This window comes from Rhinopithecus bieti, unplaced genomic scaffold (assembly GCF_001698545.2).
Source record: "Rhinopithecus bieti isolate Rb0 unplaced genomic scaffold, ASM169854v2 scaffold_61117, whole genome shotgun sequence".
NCBI classification, from domain to species: domain Eukaryota; kingdom Metazoa; phylum Chordata; class Mammalia; order Primates; family Cercopithecidae; genus Rhinopithecus; species Rhinopithecus bieti.
In genome coordinates, this window is record NW_016824934.1 from 534,496 (window position 1) to 560,712 (window position 26,217).

A 26,217-nucleotide genomic window follows, 5' to 3' on the forward strand; every position below is an offset into this window, starting at 1 on the left:
ATATGAAGTACATTTAAAGCCAACATATTGAAGTAAAATTCCCAGAAAAGACTCAAACTGCCAGGAAGGTAGTTATGTATAACCTCCACTGAGTAAGGTAAGCCTCTTGCCAATATCTTTATTTACCAAACAATACTTTACCTACCAAGCACAAGAAGGAAGAAAAGCCTTTCCCTTTCCCATAAACACAGACTTCCACCTTGTTAGGTTTAAGAACAAGTGGCAGCTTAGAAAGGAATCGTACACTTTCTGGGAACAGAAACTTTATGTTCATTTATTTCACATATTCATGAAGTTCCTCATTTTTTCATCCAGTCCCCTCCCCACTTCCATGCAACTCTATCACACACGTGTACTTCATTTATTCATAATCTTAAAGTTACCTACTAGGGTCCATAAATATTAATGTGTGTACAATTTCCAAGATATCTTCTATTTTTATATCCATGTGGTTGGAGACTCTCAGAAAACACAAAGATTTCCCAGGGAGAACAAAATCCAAACTCCTCATCCTGGCTCACAAAGCCCTACGTATCTGGACAATCTCATTAAACTTCATCTTATACCATTCTGTTCTTTAATACACCATGGACTCTGGCACTAGTGGATCTCATTGCTTGGAAAGCTCTTCTCCAGAAAAGGTGCTGCTTCTTGCCATTCAGGCCTTGGCTGAAATATTACTTTAGTTGGAAAGAACCTTCCTTACCACCAAACTTTATCACATAAAAATACAGACTGCTGGCAGATAGTTTATTATTTTCTACATCTCCATGTATCAAGGACACATTCCTTCTTGTTATTTCTCTATTCCCAGCACCTACAGCAGGGCCTGGCACCCTATAGGGAGCTCAATAAATATTTGTTGAATAAATGAATGACACATAATTTACTAACTCCATTGAGTATGGTAGTCTAACAAACCAGGCTGACAAAGAAAGAGGGTACAAAAACTAGAAAAGAAAGTATAAACAAAAATGTTTTCCAACGAGAAGTGCCACTGTTAGAGCCAGCAATTGATGCGGCTGCTTAGCTTCCTGTAACAGGTACAAACACATTCAGCAAATCTCCACATATCAGGGTTACAGTATTCATACAAGAATATTTCCTACTGAAATCCCCAAACAGCCTACCAAAATCAACTCTATTAATCTAACTGCTACCCCAAGAGATCATTTTTTCTCCAAGACCCAAGAACAAAACCAAGTATAGAGTTCAAAATCAAGTATAGTTCAGGTTCACATAAAAGTGTTATTTAACCGAGGTTTGTACACTTGTGAACACAGAGTAGAAACTACATTTTATATCAGTAATGTCTCTGAGTTTTAACAATAGTTATAAAATTTAATTCAAGAAGATAACTTTTTCCTTTCTTTCTTAAGGCTCTTTAGGAGATCTCCTCTAGGCCCATAGCTTCATCTATTTCCTCTGTTTGGCTGACTTTCAAATATATACCTCCAGATGGAGTGAACAACTGTCCCTATTTGGCTGGGACTAAGGGATTTCCCAGAATGCTGGACATTCACTGCTAAAATATTGGGGGAGTCCCAGGTCATGCTATCTCCAACATGAACCCCTGTGTCAATCTCCTGACCTGTATTTCCAACTGTCTGCTATCCCACTAGGCAGCCTCCCAACACCACCTTTAACTCAGCATGTTTAAAGCATTGTTCTCCCTCCCATCGTGCCCTTCTTCTTGCCTTGTTTTTTTTTCCATTATTGGCATTAATTATTATTCCTATCACCTAGGATAGACAGTTCAGTGAGTGGATCTTTGTCTTGGTCTTTAACGTCTGTCTTGTAAATTATGCGACTTACTTATCTAATCCCAAAGATTAAAATGCTAGGTTGAAAGTTCCTCTAAGAACAAGGCCCATGTTTTACCAATATTTTCATCCTACCTATCACAATTCCTTATAGAAAGCAATATCAATAAACTTTTGTTAAACTGCTAACCTCAGAAACACTATGAAATTCCAGAAAAACATTTACATTCTAGTGCTGGCTCAATCACCAACTACATGTGTAGCTATAGATAAATCACTTGATTTCTCAGTGCTTTAGAATGCAAATAAAATAAAAATGTTTTGAAAATTCAATGAACATTCTCTGGGCTATACAGAGAAGATAATGACTCTAAAATACATAAGCACCAAAGTTCCTGATGAGAATGTCCCCAAAACTCCTCATCATGGTCCCATACAATCCTTAGTCCCTTGTTCAAGTCCTCACATCCCTCTCTTAGTTCCACAGAGTTATATGTTTCCTATTTAGACTCTGGTAATTATTTCTAGGTTCACAATAACTGTGGCCTACCATATCATATTCTCAATGGTCAAAGAGAGCTCAATCAAACACAGCATCTGGCACACAGTAGATGTTTAAGAAATCTTTTGTTGAATAATTAAATAAGGAGCAACTAGTGCTGGTGCCAGCTGGCGCACATTAGCTGTGCCTGCAGGTAGGCATAAAATTGACAAACCAAGTATAAAAAGCAGGGAGCTGGAACTCTAAGTCTTCTCAATGGTGAGGTCACTGTGCCTATAAAAAGCAGAATAGAGTTCTGACTATTCAATGAACCTTCTGTCTGCTCCCCAGCAAGGAAAGATTTCTTTATAAGGAAGTGATTTCAAAACTTCAGTGTTGCTGGTGTTTATGATAATGAAGGAATTGAGAAGTAAAAATGAAACTATGCAAGGTTCCCAAGAACAATACAGCAAACCCTAGTTGTTTGTTTTGGTTCTTCATCACACAATCCAGGGCCTAGCAAGGATATAAAAAGAAAGGTTCTTGAGTGAAACAGTCCTTGGTTCTTTGAGCCAACTCTGCGTAGGCACCAACCACAGCCATGGGGAATTCCAAAATCCTGCTTTTGTTAGTGAATGCCTTTCCACTAAATAAGCAGACAGCCTCTTGTCTGAAGGCATTTTGTTTTTATTTGGTTATCTTGTCAAATTAATACAAAATAATAAGTGTCTTTAGCCTCTGAGTACATTGTAAAATTGCAACCTTCTTAAAAGGGGTTCAAGGTTCATCATAAACAACTCAGTAACACAAAATGTTATTAATCTACAAAATATGGCCAGGCGCAGTGGCTCATGCTTGTAATCCCAAAACTTTGGGAAGCCAAAGCAGGAGGATCTCTTGATCTCGGGAGTTGGAGACCAGCCTGGGCAACATGGCACAAGCCCATCGCTGTAAAAAACACAAAAAAATTACCCAGGTGTGGTGGTGCACACCTGTAGTCCCAGCTACTCAGGAAGCTGAGGTAAGAGGACTGCTTGAGCCCAGGAGGTTGAGACTACAATGAGCCAATATCACACCACTGTGCTCCAGCCTAGGCAAAAGGGCAAGACCCTATCTCAAATATTTAGACACACATATACATACATATATCAGCAACAACAACAACAAATGGTTTACCAGTTCTCAAGGAAGCTTACTAAAAATGTATCCAGCTTCTCTCAGTCTTTTATATCTGAAATTCTGACTTTCCCAATCAGAAACTAGAAAGCGGCACTGTATGAAGAGTAGAAATTCTTAAAGAGGGAGGAAGGGAGGGAAGAAAAAAGAAAGCCAAAAGGAGGGAGTGAGGAGGGAGGGAGGGAGAGCGAAGGAAGGAAGGAAGAAGGAGGAAGGGAAGCGAAGGAAGGAAGAAGGAAGGAAGGGAAGGAAGGAAGAAAGGGAGGGGAAGGGATGGGATGGATGGCAGGGGAGCGGGGAGGGGAGAAGGAAGGAAAGAGGGAAGGAAAGAGGGCAGGAGGGCAGGCAGGCAGGCAGGCAAGAAGGCAGGCAAGAAGTCAGGCAAGAAGGCAGGCAGGAAGGCAGGCAGGCAGATGCACAAAAAAGAGGTAGGGAGGACCGGGTGTGGTGGCTCATTCCTGTAATCCCAGCACTTTGGGAGGCCAAGGCCGGTGGATCACCTGAGGTCAGGAGTTCAAGACTCGCCCAGCCAACTGGTGAAACTCAGTCTCTACAAAATACAAAAAAATTAGCTGGGCATATTGGTGTACTCTTGTAATCCTAGCTACTCAGGAGGCTAAGGTGGGAGATTCACTTGAACCTGGGAGACAGAGGTTGCAGTGAGCCGAGATTGCACCACTGCACTCCAGCCTGTGAGACAGAGCAAGACTCCATCTCCAAAAAAAAAAGGTAGGGGGTTTGTTGTTGTTGTTTTCCTATGCTAACTGTTATGGCCTAAGCCCCTGCTAAAAGTAACAGAAATGAACAGGCCAGGCTATAGCTGGTATTCAGGCCTTTGTATTATCTTGAGTAGATAACTGAAGCAAATTATTGTTCCATAAACAGATTACTCCAACTTCTATCCACAGAGCTACCTCACTCCCACTGGATAAGTATTCTAAGATAAGAATAAAACCCGCAGACTAAAATCAAATTACATAAGCTGTATACCCAACTAATTGGTCATTAGACAATTATTTTGTACCAATAAATCCGATTCCCTGACTATAAAGTGGCTTTTCAATGGCTTCATCCATCCAATTACATGTAGTAGTAGCATGGAGCTATTTTTAACTTATATTACTATTGCTAACTGAGAAATGTCACCTTCATTTCCTCAAACTCTTTCTGTAAGATTTTTTTTTCTAACTTTGAGATTTTCCCAATCTCTAATAATTTCATAAGCTAAATTCCCCTACTCCATTCAATCTTTGGTCAAGTATTATATTCATTATTTCAAGGTTCATGTTTATTATTTCAATGAAACTAAATACTAACAGATGTGTGCAGGAAGGTTGTGTGCATGTACATTTTAAAAAGGGAACATAACCCTGAAGCACCAGGAAACTTTAAGTCTGAAAAATGATTTGCCCAAATGAAATCCTGTTAGAAAGCTACATATCAAGAGAAGCCATCTTAACCTCCCTCACCACTATCATACATTATTGAGGCTTACTGCAGGCTAAAACATTAGGGGGCTATTTTGAAGACTTAGCTGCAGGCACAGGCAATAATACAATGACCAAATCTAAATTGAATTACCAATCAGAGGGCCATGGGGAGAAGGGCAAGATACAGTGGATTAAAAGAAGTGGTTGGAAGATGTACCAGATAGTTGGTTCTCTCAATGATTTAATATAATCATTCCCTAAGATCGAAAAGAAAAAATTAATATTAAAAAAAATTCTAAAACTTTACTTAAAAAGCTGGCATAGAGGTTACTCACTGAGAACAAGGTCCCTCTGCTTTTGTATCTAAATGACAAGTATTATTATGAAAACTTTTTAAATGAGTGTTCAAATATTGAGAAAAAAACAGTAATATCTGACTCAACTATTATAGTAGGCTTAAAATGAAAATAAAATGCAGGAGTCACTAACAAAGACTTAGAATTTATACATCAAGACATTCGAGTTTTCTCCAGTCTTTAAATCCACAATAGAAATGGAAAATAAAAGCATTTTCTCTATATAAAGAATATGGCTCCCCAGGGTGGCTCATCTCTTATTCTTTATTTAAGTATTCATATTTCAAATAAAATTAATAGGACACTCAGTGAGAAATAAGTGTCTTATTTAGACACATTTGCCATATGAAATGTAAATAAAAGTTTAGGCTGGGCGCTGTGGCTCATGGCTGTAATCCCAGCACTTTGGGAGGCTGAGGTGGGGATATTGCTTGAGCCCAGGAGTTTGAGACCAGCCTGAGCAACATGGCGAAACCCCGTCTCTACAAAAAAATCAAAAATTAGCCGGGCGTGGTGGCAGGCAGCTGTAAGTCCTAGCTACTTGGGAGGCTGAGACAGAAAGATCACTTGAGCCAGGAGGCAGAAGTTGCAATGAGCCAAGATCATGCCACTGCACTCCTGCCTCAGCAACAGAGAGACTCTGTCTCAAATAAATGAATTAAATTAAAAATAAAGTTTACACAAGATTGTATATTCTTTCATTCAAAGTTGAATGACTTTTCCCCAAAATCTTATACATTACATTTTGCATTTCTTTCTTTCTCAACTGCATATTCTTTAGAGACTTGGTATTTCATTCTCCAGAAGGGTAGAAGAAATTATTTTTTCACTATTATATTTAAATTGCTCATTAAAAGTTTTCTGTTGAATTTGAATCATTGTAGCTATAATTAACTGATGAAAGTTTAAATACATATTTAAATGATTTCTGTCCACAGAATTGTTGATGTCCATGAATAAGTACTAGTATTTTACGACAAAAACTGCTAAATGTCACAATTTAATTTTTTCAGGCCAATAATGTGAAAATGATTATAATTACTACAATAAATATCTGAAGATTAAGCTACATTTCAATAAGTAAAGCAATTCGAATATTTGAAGAGTAAGACAACACCAAGCACTAACAAATCTCCCTTCTAGATTTAGAATCATAATCAATGATTTTGTCCCCTTATAGTTAAGTTTGTATCTTATGGTTGGACAAATGAAAGTTAGATTCCCAACTTAACATCCTAGAAGTCTGTTCATTGTCATCAGAAGAACCACTTCAAATAATAAAATCATAGAAAGTAAACAAGCAAATATGAATGTCATCAAAAAGTTGAATGTAGAGTTTTATGACATTAACAAACTTAAGCACTCCAATCAAATGCTTAGACAAGTAATTACACACAGGCAGGCAATTATGTTTTTTCAAGGAGAATAGGAATATTTCACTGACTTCTAAATAGAAAGCACTACATGAGAAAATCAGATTACAGAAAATTAACTCAACACACTATTGGTGTGTTATGTGTGTTACAAGTGTTGCTTTCAAAATATTCCCAGAAAAAATAACAATGTCTCCATCCCTATTTATTCTTAAATGATTGTTTAATAGTGAAGTCAGTTTACATTTGAAGACATTTTGCATAATCCTATTAAAAACCAATTCAAACAATGTGGGTCATGTTCAACTCTTCAGTTATTTATCCATTAATCTCTTTAAGTGCTTCCTTCCTTAACACAGCTGTAGCTCAAGAGGTGGCCAGCAGTTGGCCTCCATTTCTGTGGATTTTCATGAATGCCCAGATTTCTCTTTGCAAACTTTTAAATGTTGTATGCCTAAACAACTTTTCATAACTTAAGAGCTTATAAAACGCTTTCAAAAGGACTCCAAAAGAAACATTTTCTTTTAAAAATAAAAACCAAACAAAAGGAAGCCACACACACAGTAAAGATGTTCCCTGCAAAACATTCTGTTCAGCAGATTTGAAATGTCTCTAAAGGATCAAGAACTACTTGGTTTGAAAGCAACAACTGAGAACTCCTAACACGTTGGCTAAAAGCCAACAGTAACAGCCATGAGAACATCTTTAAAGTAGATTAGGAGTGGCTAAGATACCAGGCATTGGGCATTCCCTAGTCTCCCCACTCCATTTATTTGGAATGCCTTCAACTGTACCATTCAACCACAGTTATTCAAAAGCCTCTGTCCTTAGTCCTCTGTTCTTTCTCCTTTCATGGTCTCCATCAAAGACTGCAATCTTACTATGATATTTTTGGAGAAAACTCACAAATCTACATCTCTGTTATATCACCCAAACTAATCCTCTATCTCTAACAGCTGACTTAAATATTTCCATCAGGGTATGCCATCATTATCTCATACTTAACACATAAAAAACCAAAAAAACTTACTCATCTTTATCAAACCATTCCCTCTTTCAACTTCCTTGGTGTTGTTAACATCAACCCCATTTGTCTGGTGACCAAGACTTAGAATCACAGAAGGAACCATGAACTCCCTGGTAACCTCCACTACTCACATTCAGTTGGTTCATGTGGCAGATGGCATTTTTCAAAGATGGCTACCACAACATCTCCTATCTACATATACTTCTACAACATGATCTTGCCACTTTGCTGTCAAAAGGTGGATTGAATCCAGGCTGACCTTAAGATGCACTTAAAATCAAAGGAATGTGACTAAAGCAATGCAATGAGACTTCCAAGGCTAGGTCAGAAAAGATCATACAGCTTCTGGCTGGTTGTCTTTGAATATTCTCTCTGGTGGAAGCATGCTGCCATATAAGAATTTCAACCCCAAGACTGCCATGCTGGGGTGAGAGGCCACATGTAGTTCCAATTAGGCTCAGTCTTCCGGATAGTCTCACCAAGGTGCCATAAACGTGAGTGAAGCTGTCTGAGGTCCCTTGTGACCAGTTTGTCTGCCAGCTGAATGCCACCAATTGAACTTAGTGAACACCCTAAGGAAGAATCACCCAGCTGAGCCCTGCCCGAATTCTTGAGATACAAAATCGTGAATGTAATAAAATGTGTCCACAGCTTTCCTTCTAAGCACTCAATACATCATGTGAGGAGTTGTTACTATCTGTGTGGGGCCAAAAGTTAACTAAAACCCCACGTTTGTCTCTACTCCCAGAGCCATCACCCAAGAGGAAGCCCTCATCACCTCAGATCTACTTTGTTATAACTGATTCCAGGCTCTCCTTACTATAATCTGTCATTACAATCTATCTAACCTAACATTTCCAACCAGAAAACTACTTTTGCATGCCAACCCCACAACCAACATCAATCTCATAATGTTTTACATTTGTAGGAAATTCTATAATGCAAATAGGTCTTCATAAATATCTATTTTATTTGATTCATACAACAAAAGCCAGAGAGATCTGTCAATAGGGCAAATACCCTTTTCCTTAAAGATGAAGAGATCAAAGGTTAGGGAGGTTAATTTTTGTACAATCTCATTGCCAGTAAATGGAATGAATACACACAAAATTAAGAGCCTGAGTCACAGATTTACTGCTATTCCTCCATTCTATGATGCCTCCTATGATCTATTTCAGAGCAAAAATGATGCTTCTCTCCATCCCTGCTAGAGTAAATCTATTTCCAAGACACTATAATTTGGCCTCAATCTATCAACTTGCCTGGTTATTTCCTACTAACTCCACCTCTACAGAAAGGTTGACTTATTTATTCACCTTGCCGATTCTAGCCTCTGAACATTTACTCACGATGTTTCCTTCTTTCAACTTGTGCATTAGCACAAATTCCGCCTCCTCCATGAAGCCCTACCAGACTATCACCATTGCTTTCTCTCTCTGCTATATGATTTATATATAAATATGATTTATAAATTTCACCCAAAATTGCGCAGTTTTATCTTTTTCAAGTGTGTTGGTCTTACTTCCAGGCTGGTATTCAGTCCACACACATCCATACATAGAGAGATGCTGGGTGCTGCATATACCCAGTGTTGGTTCTGACCAGTCAGTGCTCACAACATACCTTTTGTTAAATATTTTGAATTTCATCTCTACTTATTTCTCAAACTAAACCATAAGCTCTTTAATAACAGGAACTTCATCTTATAAAAAACCATAATATCATCCAAACCAAGCACAGTACTAAGCACACTGCTGGTATTCATACATTCTTGTTAATTGATTTGATGGGAGTGGAGTGTGTTTTGAGGGAAAAAAAAATGTTCATAAGTCATGTCTGCACTGGAAACAAAAAGTTGAAAAGATAAAATATTTTCAAGATCAGCAGTTTAATGTCAGGGACTTTTAAAAAAGTATCATTTAAAGACATTCTGTGCAGCTCATAACTGCCAGAATGTTTTATAAATGTTTTTACCAGGCATGTGAAAAAAAAAGTTCCAAAAATATTCAAGGAATAGATGTCTTAACAGTCCAAAATAAAATGTTTGCTGAGGCTACAAGGCTGGCAGAACTCTGCTTCATTTCAAAAAGTTTCCAGGCAATGGAAATGTTTTCCTGGAAAATACTACCTTTTATTTAGAGAACACTTGCCATGAACACTTAGTCATTAAGTAATTTAAGGTTTCCTCACAAGCTCTTTGGAGGAAATATATTATATGAATGAATGAAATTATCTGTAACTATAATGTCAAGAAATACATTTGGTTAAATATATGAAATCTATCTAAGTATTAGTTTTCCAGGTAAAAGGAAAAAAAATCTTTTCTACTTTTCAGTCTACTTACTGTTCTTTTAAACTTTTCTATAAGATAAATTTATGAAGGAAAAAAACAAAATCTTTAAGTGCTTCTCTAATACAAACCCCAAAAATTGCAAGGTCTATTTTATTCCAAACACCAAGTAATTTTCAAACAGAAAAAACATTTATTTCATTCAAAGAAAAAAAAAAAAATAGTAATTTCAAAGCTATTTTAGCAAAATCTTTGAGTTTGCTTCAAATCACCTTTCAATGAGAGAATAATAACTCAGTTTGGACACTTCAATCAATCATCTGCAGTAAATCACACAATGAAACCTAAGAAAACAATTTCTTCCAAGAGTTTTGTAGTCAACCAGGTCTTATTCTTTTAAACATCAAAAGACACAACTAAATTCTACTCCAAGCACATGCTTTGTATAGTCTTTTTAAAAAGTACACAAAAGGGTATTTGTTTTACCTGTTTAGTACTTCAGTGAGTTTCACAAAACCAGTATAAGCCAGTTCAAATGCTCCTCTGTGCCTGGACTGCAAAAGGTGTTGTTTAAAGTAATCTCCTATTTCTTTTACCTTTAACAAAAGAGCAAAACAAATGTCTGATTTATGTTTATATTTGCAAGTGTATTTATATTAGTAACAGTGTCTAGAACCCAGGCCTAGGGGTCCGTTCATTTAGCGCTCACCACGTGACAGAACGTTTTAAGCTTTTTTTTTTTTTTTTTTTTGAGATGGATTTTTGCTCTGTTGTATAGGCTGGAGTGCAGTGGTGCAGTCTCAGCTCACTGCAACCTCCACCTCCTGGGTTCAAGCAATTCTCCTGCCTCAGCCTCCCAAGTAGCTGGAATTACAGGCACCTGCCACCACATCCAGCTACTTTTTGTATTTTTAGTAGAGATGGGTTTCAACATGTTGACTAGGCTGGTCTCTAACTCCTCACCTCAGGTGATCCACCCCTCAGTCTCCCAAAGTACTGGGATCACATGCGTGAGTCACTGTTCCCGGTCACTTTAAGCATTTTCTTTTTTTTAACAATAGTTCATCTAATTCTCACAATAATTCCATGAAATAAGTACTATCATTATCTCTACTTCACAACTGAAAAACTGAGGCCCAGAAAGGCTAAGAAACTTATCCGTCATACACAGCAAGAAAGCAGTGGAACCAGAACATGAAGCCAGGCAGTCTGGCTCCAGAGGTGACCATCTTTAACTATTACACTAGAACTGCCTTCCTATATCATCTTCACAAACCTCAGTGTGTTTTGTTAGAGCTCACACCATTCAACTCCAACAGAAAAAAATCACACAAAACGACAACACTCACACACACAGGTCTAGGTGAAATAATTACCTTTTTTCCTTCTTTTAAACATTTTTTTCTTTTATATTGTGATAAAATATATATAATTATCATTGTAACCCTTTTTAAGTGTACAATTAAGTGGCATAAGTACATTCACACTTTTGTACAACCATCACCATCATGCATTTACAGAACTTTTCATCTTCCCAAATGAAAACTCCATACCCATTAAAAAATAACCCGTATTACCTTTTAGAGACATAAAACTGTTAATGACAATGCAAGATGTGGTGCAAAGGACCTCCTGAAAAATTACTAGGCTTCACTTCAAGACAGAACCATGGAATTTGCCAGAATGTCACCCAGTGGCTTTCCTACATGGTGTCTTTCTCCACACAAGATTAGACCAATAATAAATATGACTTTTAATTTTTTTGAGATAGGGTCTGGTCTTGCTTTATAACCCAGGCTGGAGTGCAGTGGCACAATCATAGCTCACTGTAACCTCAAACTCCTTGAGCCTAAGAGTTTGAGGTTACAGTGATCCTCCCACCTCAGTCTCCTGAGCAGCTAGGACTATTAAGTGTTATGTCACCACGTCTACCTAATTTTTTCATTTTTTGTACAGACAGGGTCTTACTATGTTGCCTAGGCTTAAGTACAGTGGCTATTCACAGGTGTGATCATTGTGCACTATAGCCTCCAACTCTTGGGCTCAAGGAGTCCTTCTGTATCAGCCTCCCGAGCAGCTGTAACTACAGGCATGCACCACTGTGGCCGGCCAGACTATTTATTTTAAAGAGAACAAAACTGACAATTTGTTGTTGACTAAGGTTTTGAAAAGAATTAACTTTTAAGCCAATTAGGCTTTTATACCATTAGATTTGGTGACTACTGTCTTTTAAAAATCAAGATTTTGTATAAAACTCAGGACCAAAGCTATAATCAGCTATCTCTTGATCCAGGTCTCCCCAAGAGATCAAAGGACGGTAAAAGACAAGTTGTCCCAAGATAGCTCAGATATGCTTACCTAGAAACACCTCCTACCTCAGCATAGGGACTAAATTAGTATTCTGCACACATTAGAAACAATAAACAGTAGAATAAGTAGTTAAACATGCCATCATGGGCAAGTACCTCAGTTTCCTCATCCATAAACTAGGGATAATACCAGTATTTAGGACATAGGTTGTTGTATTAAAATAAGTAATAAATTGAAAAGCTCAGAACAGGCCTATAACCTATAATCCAATTCAGTTCAATGAGTTCTGACTAGGGTTCTAAATAGAGGAAAACCAAGGACGTAATCCACATCAAAGTACATCTGATTACAAAGACATAATAAGTGATGCACATGGAGAAACAAGAATCAGATAGGAGACTAACAACAAAGAACCATTATATATACAAATAAAGCAGTATATAATACATTTAAAAAAAAAAAAAATCTAACTCTTTAGTAGCCCAAAGAGTGACAGGTCATGTTCTTCAGTTAGTTTTCCTGTAAAGATCTGATGATACTCTTCATAGTATCTTTTAAAGACCACATACTACTAGTTGTCAAGAGCCACAGTCAGGTAAGCCTTATTTTATCTTCAATATGGTAATTTCAGAGCATAGTTTGAACAGAATTATCAAGGCTTAAATCCGAATTAAACCTCTAATATAGGAATGAAGCCCAATAATCCTATAAAATAAGTAGCTCATGATAGCCAGCTTAAAAAAATAATACTAATACAAAAAAAGGACTAGAAGAAATACCAGTTAGCTTATTTGTAATGACCATCATTTCAATTATTAGAGAAACAAGAGATTTCTAAGAAGGTACTTAAAGATATAGAAAATAAAAACAGAAAGTCAATGAGATGAGGTTTCTCAAACTTCCTTAATTTTTTTCCCAAAATGCTGCAGATATTAAAACATACTTCAGGAAAACATAAACTTCGTCATTACTGACAAAGTGCTTTTCTGTGGATTTACAACAGTTCATAATCTACTCCTTAGGCAAAGATAAGATTTTCATTGCTTCCTTTATTCAAACTCCCTTCGAAGGGGTCTAAAACAAAAGCATATAATAAAATCAAAGACCTCAGAAGTATGACCAGTGGGTGGTCTTCTCAAGGATGGACCTAAACCCTAGGTATTCCTGGCAGAGAAAACATAATGATGTTCTAAGGACAAAACTGAGATGTAGGCAGTATTTCCTTGTTTCATTTTGCACTTAATAATTTCCGAATAAACCCACATAGCTAATACCTAGGCTTATTCTCTTTTTTCCTTTTGAAGACAATATAAAATTCCTGTTAGACAACAGTCTTTCTTTAGCACCATGTAAAATGCCTCGCAGCTTAATGCTGTGGTAGACAGAAAAGATGAAAACAAGATGCCTGTCCTCAGCAGGCTTTTAGTTCACTTTGGCAAAGAAAACCAACATGCTGTCTGGTGCCCATTACAAGCATAAGTTCCAAAAAATGAAAGATCCTTCTGCACTGGAATAATGAGAAAAGACTTCACATCCAGAACTTGAACAGGCTATTACAGTACTCGGGTGGACCAAAATGAAAGAGGGTAATTAACATGAAAAGAGGCTGGGAGACTAGAATGAATACACCAACATTAAATAAGTGCATGCTAGCTATCTGCCAGATACTTTGCTAGGTCTTTTTATATCAATGAATGAGCATACACAGACAAGGGTAAGTAAACCTGGCTGAATGACCTAGAAGTTTCATGCTAGAAAACAGGACAAGGCTACAAGGAAGAGATGAATCCAATTACAAATGACTAGTGGGCTTGGCAGTATGGTCTATGAGCCACTGAACAGAGAAGAAAGGCCAGGCTGACAGCCTCCCAGTGGATAATCCGACTACATGAAACAGGTTTAACTCAAACCACTTACAAAGTTAATAACAATAAAATCAGAAACAATTTCAAAATTTGATTTTTAAAATGAAAATCTCTGAATTTTCATTTTAAAATGAAAACCTCTGAAAACTCCAACTCAATTACCTATTAGATAACACTGGGTTTCTATTTAAAGTTCACAAAATGGATAATGTATGTACAAAATAATTTTTTAGAGGTAACTATTAATTTTATTGCATTTCTTTCTAGTCTTTTCTTTTTTTCGACTCACAATTTAAAAAAAAAAATCTCTTAGCAAACTTGGAAGAGACAAAACTTCCTTAACATCATAAAGAATACCTACAAAACCCAACAGGCAAACATCATAGGCAATAGTACAGGTTTTGTTTGTTTGGGTTTTTTTAATCCTCTTTAAAATCAGGACAAGATAAGGATTCCTACTGTCACGACGTCTACTGAATTCTGTTCTGGAGCTCCTATCCAGCACACTAAAAGAAGAAGAAAAGTGTAAAAAATATGAAAGAGGCTGGGTGCGGTGGCTCACACCTATAATCCCTGCACTTTGGGAGGCTGAGGCTGGTGAACTGCCTGAGTTCAGGAGTTTGAGACCAGCCTGGGCAACACAGTAAAACCCCCGTCTCTACTAAAATACAAAATACTAGCCAGGAGTGGCAGTGTGCGCCTGTAGTCCCAGCTACTCGGGAGGCTGAGGCAGGAGAACTGCTTGAATCCGGGAGGCAGAGGTTGCAGTGAGCCAAGATTGTGCTACTGCACTCCAGCCTGGGCAACAGAGCGAGACTCCACCTCAACACAAATCAATAAACATAATCCATCACATAAACAGAACTAATGACAAAAACCCCATGGTTATCTCAACAGATGTAGAAAAGGCCTTCGATAAAATTCAACACCCCTCATGCTAAAAGTCTCAATAAACTAGGTATTGATGGAACATATCTCAAAATAATAAGAGCTATTTATGACAAACCCATAGCCAATATCATACTGAATGGGCAAAAGCTGAAAGCATTCCCTTTGAAAACCGGCACAAGACAAGTATGCACTCTCTCACCACTCCTGTTCAACATAGTATTGGAAGTTCTGGCCAGAGCAATCAGGCAAGAGAAAGAAATAGAACCATAAAAACCCTAGACGAAAACCTAGGCAATACCATTCAGGACATAGGCATGGGCAAAGACTTCATGACTAAAACACCAAAAGCAATTGCAACAAAAGCCAAAATTGACAAATAGGATCTAATTAAAGAGCTTCTGCTCAGCAAAAGAAACTATCATCAGAGTGAACAGGCAACCTATGAAAGGGGAGAAAATTTTTCCAATCTATCCATCTGACAAAGGTCTAATATCCAGAATCTACAAGGAACTTAAAAAAATTTACAAAAACAAACCACCCGATCAAAAAGTGGACAAAGGATATAAACAGACACTTCTCAAAAGAAGATATTTATGCAGCCAACAAATACATGAAAAAAAGCTCATCATTACCAGTCATTAGAGAAATGCGAATCAAAACCACAATGAGATACCATCTCACGCCAGTTAGAATGGTAATCATTAAAAAGTCTGGAAACAATAGATGCTGGAGAGGATGTGGAGAAATAGAAACGCTTTTACACTGTTGGTGGGAGTGTAAATTAGTTCAACAATTGTGGCAGACAGTGTGGCGATTCCTCCAGGATCTAGAACCAGAAATAGTATTTGACCCAGCAATCCCACTACTGGGTATATACCCAAAGGATTATAAATCATTCTACTATAAAGACACATGCACACATATGCTTACTGCAGCACTATTTACAATAGCAAAGACTTGGAACCAACCCAAATACCCATCAATGATAGACTGGATAAAGAAAATGTGGCACATATACACCACGGAATACTATGCAGCCATAAAAAAAGAATGAGTTCATGTCCTTTGCAGGGACTTGGATGAAGCTGGAAGTCATCATCCTCAGCAAACTAACACAGGAACAGAAAATCAAACACTGCGTGTTTTCACTCATAAGTGGGAGCTGAACAATGAGAACACACGGAGACAGGGAGGGGAACATCACACACCAGGGCCTGTCGGGGGGTGGAGGGCAAGGGGAGGGAGAGCATTTGGACAACTATCTAATGCATGCGGGGCTTAAAACCTAGATGACAGGTTGATAGATACAGCAAACCACCATGGCACATGTATACCTATGTAACAAACCTGCAAGTTCAGCACATGTATCCCAGAACTTAAAGTAAAATAAAACTTTAAAACAAAAAACTCTCATTGTTTGAAGGTGACATTATGGACATATAATCTACAAACAATCCACAAATGATTAAAATAATAGAATTTAATAATATGGATGAATATAAGACAAATATTTTAAAAGCAGTTGTATTTTTATAGCCCAGCAAGTTGAAGTTCAAAACGTAATTTTATAAAGATGCATTTACAGTAACATCAAAATTAAAATGTACCTTGAAATAATTAAACAAAGACATGTAAACCCTTTTATGGAGGGAGATTTTTTTATGCATTTTAAAATTCTTTTCATTGACAAATAATTATCCATATTTATGGGGTACACAGTAATGTTTCAATACATATAATAAACAGTGATCAGATCAGAGTAATTGGCTTATCCATCATTTCAAACATTTATCATTTCTTTGTGTTGGGAACACTCAACATCCTGCTTCTAGCTATTTGGAATTATTAATATATATATTATTGCTAACTATAGTCATCCTACTGTGGTGAAGAACGCTAGAGCTTATTCTTCCTATCTAGCTGTAATTTTGTATCCTTTCACAACTCTACTTATCTCCACCCTCTCAACTACTCTTCCCAGCCTCTAGTATCCTCTGTTCTACTTTTTATTTCTTTGAGATCGACTTCTTTAACTTCCACATGTGTGAGAATATGCAGTGGTTAATTTTCTGTTCCTGGCTTATTTCACTTAACATGATGTCCTCCACTTCCATCCATGCAGCTGCGAATGACAGTTATTTCATTCTTTATTATGGCTGAATAGTATTCCACTTTGTATATATACCACATTTCTTTATCCATTCATCTGTTGTTGGACACCCAGGTTGATTACGTACCTTGTCTATTTTGAATAGTGCTGCAATAAACATGGGATTGCAACACTATTCAATCATGGGGTTGCAGCACTCTATCTCTTCAATATACTGATTTCCTTTTCTTTGGATAAATGCCCAGTAGTGGGATTGCTGGATCATATGGTATTTCTATGTGTAGTTTTTAGAGGAACCTCCATACTGTTCTCCATAGTAGCTATACTAGTTTCCATTCCCATCAACAGTGTGTAAGAGTTCCCTTTTCTACACATTCTTGCCATCATTTGTTGTCTTTTTGGTAACACCCATCCTAATTGGAATGAAATTATATCTCACTGTGGTTTTGATTTGCATTTCCCTGATTTGTGATGTTGAACATTTTTTCATATATTTGTTCATCATTTCTATGTTTCTAAGAAATGTCTGTTCAGATCATTTGTCCTTTTTTTTTTTTTTTTTTTTTTTTTGCTGTTGAGATGTTTGAGGTCCCTATACATTTTGGACATTAATCCTGTCAGATAAATAGTTTACAAATTTTTTTCCTGTTCTGGAGTTTGTCTTTGGCTCTGCTGTTTCTTTGCTGTGCAGAAGGGTTTTAGTTTGATATAATTCCATTTATTTTTTGTTGTCTATGCTTTTAAGGTCTTATTTATAAAAATGTTTTCCCAGGCCAGGCGGTGGCTCACACCTCCGATCCCAGCATTTTGAGAGTCCACGGCGAGCAGATCACCTGAGGTCAGGAGTTTGAGAACAGCCTGGCCAACATGGTGAAACTCCATCTCTACTAAAAAAATACAAAAATTAGCCAGACAGGGTGGCACATACTTGTTTGTAATCCCAGCTACTCGGGAGGCTAAGGCAGGAGAATCGTTTGAAGCCGGGAGGCAGAGGTTCATTTGAACCCGAGACAGCGACACTGCACTCCAGCCTGGGTGACAAAGCGAGACTCAAAAAAACAAAAAAGGAAAAGAAAAAAATCTTTTCCCAGATCAATGTCCTGAATAAATACCACTATTCAAGTAGTTTTATAGTAGTCTTTACCATTTACTGTTTTGAGTCTTACATTTAGGTCTTTTATCTATTTTGAGTTGATTTCTGGTTTTGTTTTTGTTTTTTTGAGACCAAGTCTCCGTCTGTCACCAGGCTGGAGTGCAGTGGCGCAATCTCGGCTCACTGCAACCTCTGCCTCCTGGGTTCAAGCGATTCTCCTGCCTCAGCCTCCCGAGTGGCTGGGACTACAAGTGCACACCACATGCCCAGCTAATTTTTGTATTGTTAATAGAGACGGGGTTTCACCATGTTGGCTAGGATGGTCTCAGTCTCTTGACCTCGTGATCCACCCACCTCAGCCTCCCAAAGTTCTGGGATTACAGGCACGACCCACTGCGCCCATTATGAGTTGATTTTTATATACAGTGAGAGGTGGGTCTAGTTTCATCCTTCTGCATATAAAAAAAGCATACTCAGTTTTCCCAGCACATTTATTGAGGAGTCAGTCCTTTACCCAATGAGTGTTCTTGGAGCCTTTATCGAAAATCAGTTGGCTGTAGATACATTAATTTCTGGGTTCTCTATTCTGTTCCACTGGTCTATGTGTCTGTTTTTCTGCCGGTACCACACTTTTTTGTTGCTACAGGTTTGTAGTATATTTTGAAGTCTGGTAGTGAGTTACCTCCAACAAAATAATTTTTAATAACATACATCTCAGGATTTTTATAAAGGAAATTAAGATCAAAATGCAAGAACAATACAGTGATTTCTGTTCTTAAAATTTAAAGAACAGAAATTTAAATTCTAATCACTTATCTTTTAAAATTAGCATATCCTGCTCCTAACTTTTCATAAAAAGTATATCTATAGGGAAAATTAACATGTTTTATGGACTTACAAGGTATAAATTTCCACAGGGGAAGAAGCTACATGCCATGTTTCCAGGCACCTATAATTCACCAACAGACTAATTAGGGGATCTAAATGCTCATCTAAAGCATAAAACCCATAAAAAACAAATATAAATATATTTTAAATCTACCCTTTATCTAGAGAAGGTAAATTTTGAAATGTACTACGAATGCAAAGTAATTAAATATAGTTCTCTTATTTGTGAAAGGGAGCTAACACTAGAACCTACTTCACAGGATTACTGCAAGAAATAAATAAGATTATGCATTTAAGTGTTTTTCAGAGTACCTGGCAAAGAGTAGCAAACAATAAATGTCCATTTTATTTTTATTTTATACTATAAAGTAGTGAGACTTAATCCCTAAGCCTTAAATTCTGACTCTAAGACACAGCCACTTCTAATTTCACTTTGGTTAAATGGGATGTTTTACAAAAGTTTACAGTCCAGGAAAACAGTTAATGTTTTAAACTGTACCTTCTCTCCTACAGTGATTTCTTACTAAGTTTTGGGATTTCTTCAAAGCTCAAATACTGTTCCCCTACATAACAACAAAGGTAATAATTTTCTACCACTCAGATATCATCTTACCAGAATGTTTATTCTTTGCTTTCTAGCAAATTCTTAACCATGAGCTATGTTAACTGTTGCCCTGTAGTCTGACTTTTTAAAATGAATTTCTGTCTGGTATCCCCATTGTATTTCTAAGTCCTTTGAGGTCACAGAACCACATATTAAGTACATCTTTATTTTCCCACGACATCCTCGTAGTAAGGCAGTCAATAAATAGGATGTGGTTACATGCACAACTTCATTTCAAAGCTTAAAAATGGAGAACTTGCATTGAGTGCAATCCAATGAAACTATTTATAATTTCTAAAAAATAAACTTTGGCAAAAGAAAATACAAAAGGCAATTTCTTTAAGACTTGTGAATAAACATATATCCCATTTGTAGTTCACCACAGAAAATCTAAAATAATAACAGAAGACACTACTGAGGGAATGTATCAATGTAGTTAGCTCTGGGCATCATAAAAGTTACAACAGAATCTAACATAGAATTTTTAGGCCGGGCATGGTAGCTCATGCCTGTAATCTTAGCCCTTTGGGAGGCTAAGGTGGGAGGATCGCTTTAGTCCAGGAATTCAAAACCAGCCTGGGAACATGGTGAGATCCCACCTCTACAAAAAATATAAAAATTAGCCAGAAGTGGTAGCACATACCTATAGTCCCAAATATTTGGGAGGCTTAAGCCCAGGAGGTTGAGTTTGCAGTGAGTCGAAATGGAACCACTGCACTCCAGCCTGGGCACAGAATGGGACCCTGCTTCAAAAAAAAAAGTAAAAAAGAATGTTTTAAAATGGCAATTTCTATAATTAGCAATTTCTAATAGCAATCTTACTCGTGATTTCTGTGGCGATAATTACTGGAGGGGGAAAGCATGAATGAAAAATCTACTTGGTAGTTTCTTTTTAGGAATATTAGGGAAATACATACAAACTTAAGTTCATATAGTACTCCAGGTGGAGGAAGCTGTTTTAAAAAATCAGTAGGCACTGGGTATCAGATAGCCCATGAAAAGAGAACCAACAAAACGTAACAAGCAAAAGCTCTACATCAGCAAAACATCAAGTTTGAAAACTCCACACACATCAACCAGTCAGGAAGTCGTGAGACCAGGTTGTTGTACTGCTTACTCTTGAAGGGTCTCCACTTACATCCCTCAAAGTTGGTTTTATCTCTGCCTCTTGTACAGGGACACTATGAAAGAACCTTTCATTATGTGATCACAGCGAAGGAGGAAAGTCAGACATGCCTCTGAGTGAACACATTTTCCTCCTGGAGAAACTGGTGAGAGCACACTGCTTCACATGAAGTGCTTTAGGGAATCAGTCATTTGAGAAAAAGTTCAATAGCAAGTCATCTTACTGTCCTGATGCTTATGAAAATTTACCTGGATATGGGAAATACAGAAAATTAAATTTAAAGAAAATTAAATGAGCAGCTCAAAACAAAGGCAGCAGTGTGCCATGTCAGAACACAGGCTGGCAAGGAGAAGAACTGGGTTCCTGTCCCAGAGCTGCCACAAACTAGCTTTGCAATCTTGGGCAAACCAGGTGACATCCAGGGTTCAGCTTCCTGTTGTCCAAGAAAGTTGGATAATATCATCTCTACGATATTTCCAGCTCTAATGGTTTGTGAATACAACACTGAAAACTCAGAATTATAAACAAGCCCCATTTCTTCTCCCCACACAGCAACAAAAAACCCCAAATTGTAATCTCCCTACCTGTTATAAACTATATTCCTATATGGGGGATTTAAGAGGCCACCCGTTTAAACAAGGAGCTGTAAAAAGAGGATGATCTTAAAGGGACTGTCATCTACATTCAAGTCATCAAATTTCAAAATAGAATAGAATTGTATTTTAGACTGTACGGAATGGCTTTCTTCATCCATTGAGAGAAAAGTAGATCACAGTTATTACTTTGAAGAATAAGAAACGTAAGTTCCACATTCTCCCCTGTAACTAGGGTTGCATTCTGCCTGCAAGTCACTTTACTGCCTCCGTGTATTCAGGTCTGTGGCAGTCACATTCACCTAAGATCCGACTCTTAAACTCATAGTTTTGCCACTAGGCACAGCATATCTAGCTTTGCCAGGGCAACTATGCCCTTGGAAGGGTATACCTCAGGTGTGGCGCAGCCATTCCAATGTAAATGACGTTCTTCTCTGTCATTTGTATTTTTAACTCTTAAAGGTTTTAAACACATGTAAGTATATTTATTATTAATTTAAAGGAAGTTCATGGGGCAAAATGTTATGTTTAAAAGCAGAAATCCTCCAGTAATGTAAATAACACTAATTTCTTGATGACTTTGGATTTTTATTGACTCCTAAACTGAGACATTTCTTTAGTTAAAGTCAGCAATATGAAGAATCAAGTTTTTCACAGAGGGCGGGGTTTCACTGTTAGAATACTGCTACTACATATAAGTTTCATCGCTCATTCACTCATCAGTTTCTTCTCACACCTATGTATGTGAAGTTACCATGTGAATGGCAACATGGAAAAATGACTGGACCTCATTAGAATGGAAACTAATGTTTTACAGAAAAACAGTCAGGACCTTATTTTTTATTCAAGCAGTCACTGGAAGAATTCTTTGGTTTATAAGAACCTGTCTTTTTGTGATAATTATTGTTTCAGTTTTTTTTTTACAAATATCTCTTTTACATTAATTCCCAATTTTATCATGGTTGTCACACATAAATTAAATACGTAAGATTTGGGTGCTATGTAAAAGGTGTCAAGGCAAAATAACGTTCATAGGAAGCTTTCAGGTCTTTCTCAGTTACAGTAAAAGCAAAATACATTTCCCTTAATTTGTTTTTTAAACACTACCCAACAATCTCAAAAAACTAAATGTTTTAACTTGTCCTTGGAAAGAGAAGTTGGGAAATCAAAGGCCTCTAGCACATGTTTACTTCTTAGCAAGACGGTGAACATCAGTGAAGTAATCATTAATCATAGCTGGATTCCTCAGCAAAGATGTTGGCATTGGCACTATAGCCAGTCACCAGCAATGACTGCAAGTAACTCTAGGACACTAACGCCTATTTGATTTGGAAAAGAATAAGGAACATAATGATGCCTGAAGTGTCCTGTGAGCCTTTGCCTTTCTTCATCTCAGGGCCTTGCAACATCACAAGCCCAGCTGTTAACCAGATGCATGCAACATAAGCCACAGAGTGTGAGAAAAAAAAGCATTAGCATTATTTCCATGGAACTAGTCATGTGGTTATTATAGAAATAATCAGCATTAGCATACTACAATATTTGTTTTGTTCTTGAATTGTAACACCCTAGGGACAAAGTTGTCTTTATTTTAAAAGTTAAAATGAAAGTACATGTTATATATCTTTGCTGAAAATGGTGGGAAATGGATTTGTCAAAACCATATGGAAAGGAAGAGGGAATCAATTAAAACAGAAATCTAATAAATCTAAAATATTTCCAAATGAAATGCTTGAGGTAAGCTAATTTCTTGTAAACACAGAACTCAAGTCACTTTAACAGTCCCAGATGGTGAACTAACTTTGTGGTCTTAAAACAAAAGTCAGCCAAAAAAACCAAGACTACAACTTTACTATCAATGCAGTGGAAAACATGAGATCCATAATCAACCAACATGTTACTTTTTTTTCTTTCCAAAATTTAAAGAGATTTGCAGTTTTACTAAACAGACAATTTTAAGCTAAAGTTTAAGTCTGTGTATGTAAAATGGAGAAATAAAAATTAGAGACAATACTACAGTTAAAAGTGAGGTAAAATCTACAGTTACTTATACACCTTAGAAAATATTTCTAAAATGCCACAGTTTTGAAATGTATTATAAAGTCTAACATTCTAAATTACCATGAACTTTCTTCAGTTGACATCTGTATGATTTTATTCAAGAAAAATTTTAAACCTTTTTTAAAGTTGGGTTATAAAAAAAGTTTGTGATTTATGGGTTGACCAGAAATTATACATGATGGAATAAACATCTGCCTTACCTGCTCCACTGTCAATAATCCATCAGAAGATTCTGGCACAGGCTGCATGGGCAGAAGCTGGCACAACGTGCCTAAAAGTAAAGCAACTTCCTTCATACTTCTCCAACAACATACCAGCACCATCTGCGCAGTTACATCACATGTTTTTACTTCTTTACCTTAAACAAAAAAAAAACACAACTATTGCAACCTTGATTACTCACATCCCAGGTTTCTAAAAACAAGCTTATTCATAATTTCCCCGCGAATAATCTGGTTGAACAAACCCAATTTGTCATGTTATATTTATTCAGAAGGAAAAAAGCTAACATTTGTCAAGCATGTGTTATGAGAAGAAATCATGCTAAGTTTTTTTTTTCTTTTTTGGAGACAAGATCTCGCTCTGTCACCCAGGCTGGGGTACAGTAGCATGCTCACGGCTCACTGCAGCCATGACCTCCCAGGCTCAAGCAATCCTTCCACTTCAGCCTCCCGCATACAGGTATGCGCCACCACACCCAGTTAACTTTAGAATTTTTTTGTAAAGGCAGGGTTTCACCACATCACCTCCTGGACTAAAGCGATTCTCTCGCCTGGGCCTCCCAAAGTGCTAGGATTATAGACATGAGCCACCATGCCAGGTCCAGTATTTTAATTTCTTATTTTCAAATTAAATTTTAAAATAAAACACAATATTGTTCCAAAACTTAAGTTTAATCTTTAATTTCCAAAGATTAAACAAACTCTGCCTCTCTGTCATAAAGTATGATATGGATGTCAATAATAAATATACTTCTTATTTATTTTGGTGAGGATGTCTGTTGCATTAGTAAAGGAGTAGAGTATAACTTTTAAAATCAAAGGAAAATACAAATTATCTTTCAAAATATATTTAATTCCCGTGGCCAATAAGCTATAATTACCCTTACTTACTCTCTTATTCTAGTTTTAGGAGTATTTTGGTACTGACATTTTTTAAAAATCCAAGATGAACTATTATATTAAGTAAAAGAGCACACTGACAAAAAGGTACTTATAGGGTAATCTCATTTGTGTTTTTATTTAAAAAGCCCAATGCATTAAATGGGTAAGTGTACATACACATAAATATATAGAATAAGTATAAAATTATATATTGCACTAAAGAGGGAAGACATGGAATTGGAGAGGAAACCTAGGAGGAATTTAATTTGTTTTTAATAAATATTTACCTCTGTTGTTTGAAACTATTACAATAGGCTATAATTACATTTATATGTTATTTTGTGTAATTTAAAAATTTAAGTGTGGAGATAATTTTTTGCAAGACAATATCCCCACCTAGTGGAGAATGTAGAATATGTAATACATCACTAATAAATTGCTGCTTCTGATGCCGTTTTACAGCACTACAGGAAATTTAGTAACAACTAATGATCAAACAAGATGTAAGAACTCGAATTCTGGAGGCTTGATACAACAAAGCAGCTCCCATTTTACTAATAAGGTTTGTTTCCTTTAAAAGCCTGCTTGACTTGAAGAACTCCCACAGCAGACAACGAACCACATTGCTGGGAGAAGTTGACTGCTACTCAAACCCAGGTTCATCATAGCACTGCTCTTACATCACCTGGGCTGTCAAGCCAGGTTTCACCACTCCAAGGTTTTTTGTTCTAACAGTTTGTACACTGCACAACAGCACCTAATAGTCTGGTAAAAGTCTTATAAATGCATTCCTTAACCCAAATCTTTCCCAAAACCAAATCTTTAAAAAACTTTATTTTCTAGAAATGTTCTGCACAGATTTGCAACCTCTAATTTACTATATAAAAAGGGCATTCTGTACATTTTACTTGTTAAACATGAATTACAGTATCCACTTCATACAAGTTACCTTTGATTTCTGTAGAAATATCAATATTCACCACACTGGCATTCAAGTCCTTCATATCAAAGCTATCATGTTCTTTCAATATTTTGGCTTGGTTAAAATAATCATTAGTATCTCGAGGCTGAATCTCATTCAAAATCATCTGTAAGCGGTTTGCTGACTCTGAGGGAAAGAAATTAGTGTACATGAAACCCCAGTAACACATCACATGTCAGATTTCCCTTGGGGATACTCAACCTCAAAAAATCTATAATTTTCAATACTTAATAATCAGTTGTATCAGAAGGGACTCACAGGGTGGATAATATGAAAATTATTTATAGAGTTTTCATGATGCTTGAGTGTACTTTTAAAATATGGCAATTTAGACTGAAATGTAACAACAAAAAAAACTAACTGAAACTGTCCACAGGACAAAGGCTGCCATGTCATCTACACTGCTTTTCTTAGTGTTGTCTAAATATCTCAAATATGGTGCTAATCATGTCAAAGAAGTGCAATAAACTTCAATAAATTTAGTTTTAAGATGCTATTTCTCTATGAAGGAAAAATGAAGCAGGCAACAGAAAAGTAGAACAAAATCAATATTTGATTTAAAATATAAATAAATAACAAAAAATAGAAGAGGTTATCTCCCTATCTATAATACAAGGTATCAAAGTTTAAAGATAGGTACAAAGACATTTTTAAAAACCCATCAACAACAAAAACAATCTTTTATAGGACAGGAA

The 26,217-nt window shown here is 36.7% G+C and overlaps 1 protein-coding gene and 1 long non-coding RNA gene across 2 annotated transcripts in view; one reads left to right on the forward strand and one right to left on the reverse strand.

The window, feature by feature from the left end:
• Positions 1-26,217, reverse strand: part of THADA (THADA armadillo repeat containing) — a 349,278-nt gene that overhangs the window by 273,530 nt on the left and 49,531 nt on the right. Inside the window, exons 22-23 of the mRNA XM_017862713.1 lie at positions 23,638-23,795; positions 10,383-10,492 (exon numbers count right to left, since the gene is read on the reverse strand). Coding sequence (XP_017718202.1) covers positions 10,383-10,492; positions 23,638-23,795 — 268 coding nt within the window. The remainder of the gene's footprint in view (positions 1-10,382; positions 10,493-23,637; positions 23,796-26,217) is intronic.
• Positions 1-26,217, forward strand: part of LOC108522496 (uncharacterized) — a 42,104-nt gene that overhangs the window by 5,385 nt on the left and 10,502 nt on the right. The window lies entirely within an intron of this gene.